Source organism: Lynx rufus, unplaced genomic scaffold (genome assembly GCF_022079265.1).
Source record: "Lynx rufus isolate CCGP_SWC_20201006 ecotype Redwood Valley unplaced genomic scaffold, mLynRuf1.p SCAF_6, whole genome shotgun sequence".
NCBI lineage: Eukaryota > Metazoa > Chordata > Mammalia > Carnivora > Felidae > Lynx > Lynx rufus.
In genome coordinates, this window is record NW_025814878.1 from 114,076,717 (window position 1) to 114,082,080 (window position 5,364).

Here is a 5,364-nt window from a genome sequence, read left to right on the forward strand (position 1 = left end):
AATGTCCCTTACCCATTTAGCCCATCCCCCCTCCCACAACCCCTCCAGTAAACCTCTGTTTGTTCTCCATATTTAAGAGTCTCTTATGTTTTATCCCCCTCCCTGTTCTGATATTATTTTTGCTTCCCTTCCCTTGTGTTCATCTGTTCTGTGTCTTAAAGTCCTCATATGAGTGAAATCATATGATTTTTGTATTTCTCTGACTGACTGATTCCACTTAGCATAATACCCTCCAGTTCCATCCACATAGTTGCAAATGGCAAGATTTCATTCTTTTTGTTTGCCGAGTAATACTCCATTGTATATATACACCACATCTTCTTTATCCATTCATCCATCGATGGACATTTGGGCTCTTTCCATACTTTGGCTATTGTTGACAGTGCTGCTATAAACATTGGGGTGCATATGCCCCTTTGAAACAGCATATCTGTATCCCTTGGATAAATGCCTAGTAGTGCAATTGCTGGGTTGTAGGGTAGTTCTATTTTTAATTTTTTGAGGAACCTCTGTACTGTTTTCCAGAGTGGCTGCACCAGCTTGCATTCCCACCAACAATGCAAAAGAGATCCTCTCTTTCCACATCCTCGCCAACAGCTGTTGTTGCCTGAGTTGCTAATGTTTGCCATTCTGACAGGTGTGAGGTGGTATCTCATTGTGGTTTTGATTTGTATTTCCCTGACGATGAGTGTTGTTGAGCATTTTTTCATGTGTCGGCTGGCCATCTGGATGTCTTCTTTGGAGAAGTGTCTAGTCACGTCTTTTGCCCAATAAGGTCACATTCTTTTTTTTTTTTTTAATTTTTTTCAACGTTTTTATTTATTTTTGGGACAGAGAGAGACAGAGCATGAACGGGGGAGGGGCAGAGAGAGAGGGAGACACAGAATCGGAAATAGGCTCCAGGCTCCGAGCCATCAGCCCAGAGCCTGACGCGGGGCTCGAACTCCCGGACCGCGAGATCGTGACCTGGCTGAAGTCGGACGCTCAACCGACTGCGCCACCCAGGCGCCCCAGGTCACATTCTTAAGACACTGAGGATTAGGACTTCAATATATGAATTTTATGTGTCAAAATGCAACCCCTAACAGATAGTTATATTGGGGTTGAGAGAAATGAGCACATATATCCACATGTAGAATGGGGGAATTAGGGTGAAAAAGATACCAGAGTTTTTGATACCATTCTTTTTTTTTTTTTTAAGTAGGCTTCATGCCCAGCACAGAGCCCAAAGTGGGGCTAGAACTCATAATCTGAGATTAAGACCTGAGCTGAGATTAAGAGTCAGATGTTTAACCAACTGAGCCACCCAGGTGCCCCTTCTTGATACCATTCTTAAATGTTTTCTGTAAATTTGAAATTATTTCAAAATTAAAAAAAATCCATTGAGGTGCTGGGTTTATATATTACACAAGACCTTGGTGCTAAACCTTTCATGGAGAAGGAAAGATAAAGGTGTTTGTATAGCCTCATCATCAGGGAAATACAAATCAAAACCATGGTGAGATACCACCTCACACCCATCACGATGGCTAAAATTAACAACACAGGAAACAACAGATGTTGGTGCAGATGTGGAGAAAGGGTAACCCTCTTACACTGTTGGTGGGAATGCAAACTGGTGCAGCCACTCCAGAAAACAGTATGGAGGTTCATTCCTCAAAATGTTAAAAATAGAACTACCCTATGATACAAAAATACAAATTTGAAGCAGTACATGTACCCTGATGTTTATAGCACCATTATCAACAATAGCAAAACTGTGTACAATGTTTTTTTTAATGTTTCTTTCTTCTTTATTTTTTTTATATGAAGTTTATTGACAAATTGGTTTCCATACAACACCCAGTGCTCATCCCAAAAGGTGCCCTCCTCAATACCCATCACCCACCCGCCCCTCCCTCCCACCCCCCATCAACCCTCAGTTTGTTCTCAGTTTTTATCTTTCTTCTTTATTTTGAGAGAGTGAGAGAGAGTGCATGAGCATGAGGGGGAGGGACAGAGAGAGAGAGGGAGAAAGAGAATCCCAAGCAGGCTCTGAGCTGTTAACACAGAGCCCAACTCCAGGTCGATCTCATGAATGTGAGATCATGACCTGAGTTGAAATCAAGACACTTAACTGACTGAACCACCCAGGCCCCCCAACAATAGACAAACTATGGAAACAGCCCAAATGTCCATCAACTGATGAATGGATAAAGAAGATGTGGTATATATATGATGGAATATTACTCAGTCATCAAAAAGAATGAACTCTTGCCATTTGCAATGACATGGATGGAGCTAGAGTGTATTATGCTAAGCAAAATAAGTCAGAGAAGGACAAATACCATATGATTCTACTCATATGTGGAATTTAAGAAACAAAACAGATGAACATAGGGAACGGGGAAAAAGAGAGAGGAAGCAAACCATAAGAGATTGTTTTTTTGTTTTGTTTTGTTTTGTTTTGTTTTGTTTTTTAGTGTGAGACAGAGAGGCTGTGAGTGAGGGAGAGGGGCAGAGGGATAGAGAGAATATTTGTTTTAATTTTTTATTTTAGAGAGAGAGTGGGGGAGAGGGGCAGAGGGGGGAGAGAGAGAGAGACAGAGAGAGAGAGGGAGAGAGAGGGAGAATTCCAAATAGGCTCCACAGGTGTGGAGCCTGATGTGGAGCTGGACCCCACGACTCTGGGATCATGACCTGAGCCAAAAGCAAGGGTTGGATGCTCAAACAATTGAGCCACCCATGTGCCCCAAGCGACTCTTAACAATAGAGAACAAACTGAGGGTTGATGGAGGGAGGTTGATGGGCTAAATGGGTGATGGGTATTAAGGAGGGCCCTTGTTATGATGAGCACTGGGTGTTGTATGTAAGTGATGAATTACTGAATTCTACTTCTGAGTCCAATATTGTGCTATAATATTAACTAACTAGAATTTAAATTAAAATTTGAAAAAGAAAAGGTGTTTGTGTAGCCTTATTGTAAACTTGTCTGAGACATAAGTGAGGGTATCAGAAATTAATATGTTATATTAATATAGCACTTCACAATTTACAAACAAAAACAAAACAAACCCCTTATTTTATTTGTCCCTTATACCAATTTTCTTTTTTTTTTTTAATTTTTTTTTTCAACGCTTTTTATTTATTTTTGGGACAGAGAGAGACAGAGCATGAACGGGGGAGGGGCAGAGAGAGAGGGAGACACAGAATCGGAAACAGGCTCCAGGCTCCGAGCCATCAGCCCAGAGCCTGACGCGGGGCTCGAACTCACGGACCGCGAGATAGTGACCTGGCTGAAGTCGGACGCCTAACCGACTGCGCCACCCAGGCGCCCCTATACCAATTTTCTGAAGCAAGAGATTTCTCAGTTTTATAAAAAAAGTTCAGTGACTTCCTCAAGATGACACTCACAAACAGGTAATAGATAAACTGAGGCATATTAAAAATTCAAAGCGTTTATTTGAGTAAAAATGGATTTGAGGGGAGCCTGGGTGGCTCAGTCAGTTGAGCGACCGACTTCAGTTCAGGTCATGATCTCATGGTTTGTGAGTTCAAGTCTCGAATCAGCTCTCTGCTGTTAGCACAGAGCCTGCTTCAGATCCTCTGTTTCCTTCTCTCTGCCCCTCCCCAACTTGTATGCACACTCTCTCTCTCTCCTTCTCTCTGAATGAATGAATGAATGAATGAATGAATGAATGAATGAATTTGAATGGGGTAGCACCAAACCAAAAGCGCTTAGGCACATTCTGCAGACAGGAGCCAGGGGAAAGACTTATACAGATAAAGTCCAGAAGCAAAGAAAAGCAATTATTTGTCTGGCTATAGCTTAAAGCCTCGTTGACGGTGATTGTCTTCAGCATTTTGATTTCCAAACCTTGGGGAATTTACAGGCTTAGATATGGGTTTGCTAATGCAGCCTAATGGCCGCCTTGTTGAATTAACACAAGTCCTAAGTGATTAGTTTGACTCCATCTAGGTTTTTTGACTCTTAGAGCAACCCTCTTGTGGCGACAGCAAACAATAACAGAAGTTGGCTCTAAACAAAATCGTGGCATCATTTGTACCTTTTTGGGGGTGAGCAAGGTCTTCCTATTAGGTCAAAATGAAGTTTAGGTAAGAGATCCTAAAGGCTCTATGCATGAGGTCCACAACCATACATTGCTCCCTCCACTGGCTACCCTACCCCCGTACTGCCCCACTTATCCCAGGGGGTCCTCAGGTCTCCACATGGGCCTTGGGGCCAGTGCCTAGGGAACAGGGCCAAGAAGTGGCCTTCAACCCTTGCCTGAACGACAGCCTCCTGGACGACACTCCCAGCCAACAACTCTTTAATCACCACCCCTCTCCCATATTATCGCGCCAACACTTAAGTCCCAACTACACACTCTGGCTCCGCTGACCAATCACGATCTTTCTCTTTCTATAGACCCCGAGAGCCCTTCCCCCAGGCCTCCTCCCACCACCCAAGGTAAAGCTGGAATGGGCTGACAGCGGCTCACGGTGGCACATCAGCTACAATTGCTCAGCCTCTGTCTGTAGGGGCGAAAGACGTGGGGCCTTGAACCTGGAGACCCAGAATGACTCCAGCAGTCGTTCCAGCTCGCCTGTCTCCGTGTTGCGAAGACACAGTTGCAGTAAAGGCGGACAGACTTTAGGAATCACTTAGTCCAGACCATTCACATTGCACGGGATGATTATACGATTGCCTCCTTTCTGTCTTTGATGGGGGAATTAGGGTCAACCCAAGCAGGTTCGGGCTTGCTGCTGCCATGCCCCTTAATCCCGGCGTTGCTGAGCAAGGGCTCCCATCCCAGCCCCGCTGATCCAGTCAGCTGTCAGCTGTGAGTTAGTATGGCGGAGGAGGAAGGCGATGTGGCTGAGGAGGATGTGTTCCTGGCGTTTGCCAGGCGTCCTTGTCCTCCCAGAGGTCCCCTGCGTCGGGCCTTGGACAAGGCCTTCTTTATCTTCCTGGTCCTCTTCCTGATGCTACTGACCCTGGAGGCTGTTTATAAGCTGCTGTGGCTGCTACCGTGGGCAAAGTTTGGGGACTGGCTCCTGAGAACACCTCAGAAGGAGGAGGAGCTGGAATTGTGACCACCTTTCCTATAAACATTGTCTTCCCCTGCGACAGAGGTGAGAGGTGGGGACAAGAGGGAAATAGAATGTAGGGGGCTGTGGAGGGGACACTTGCACAGCTGTCTTAAAATTTTTGCACCTATACTCTGGGAAAATTTTTTGGAAAGGTTTGTACTTCTCACATATGCTTAAGTAATCATCTACAGTTTTTCATCGTAAATGAAAATTGTTTCAAGGATGGAATTTCTGGCCGATTGCAGATATTCACATCTTGGGGAACCTGGGTGGCTCAGTCGGTGACGCGCC

The 5,364-nt window shown here is 44.7% G+C and overlaps 1 protein-coding gene across 1 annotated transcript; it reads left to right on the forward strand.

Moving 5' to 3' along the window:
* Nucleotides 1-4,833: 4,833 nt before the first annotated feature.
* On the forward strand, nt 4,834-5,076 carry SMIM40 (small integral membrane protein 40). Its single transcript, XM_047102251.1, has one exon. It carries the CDS (start codon nt 4,834-4,836, stop codon nt 5,074-5,076), a length of 243 nt encoding a protein of 80 aa, XP_046958207.1.
* Nucleotides 5,077-5,364: the final 288 nt, after the last annotated feature.

What these genes read in the sequence shown, in the direction of transcription:
- SMIM40 (XM_047102251.1), top strand. Translation starts at nt 4,834, where the DNA reads ATGGCGGAGGAGGAAGGCGATGTGGCTGAGGAGGATGTGTTCCTGGCG.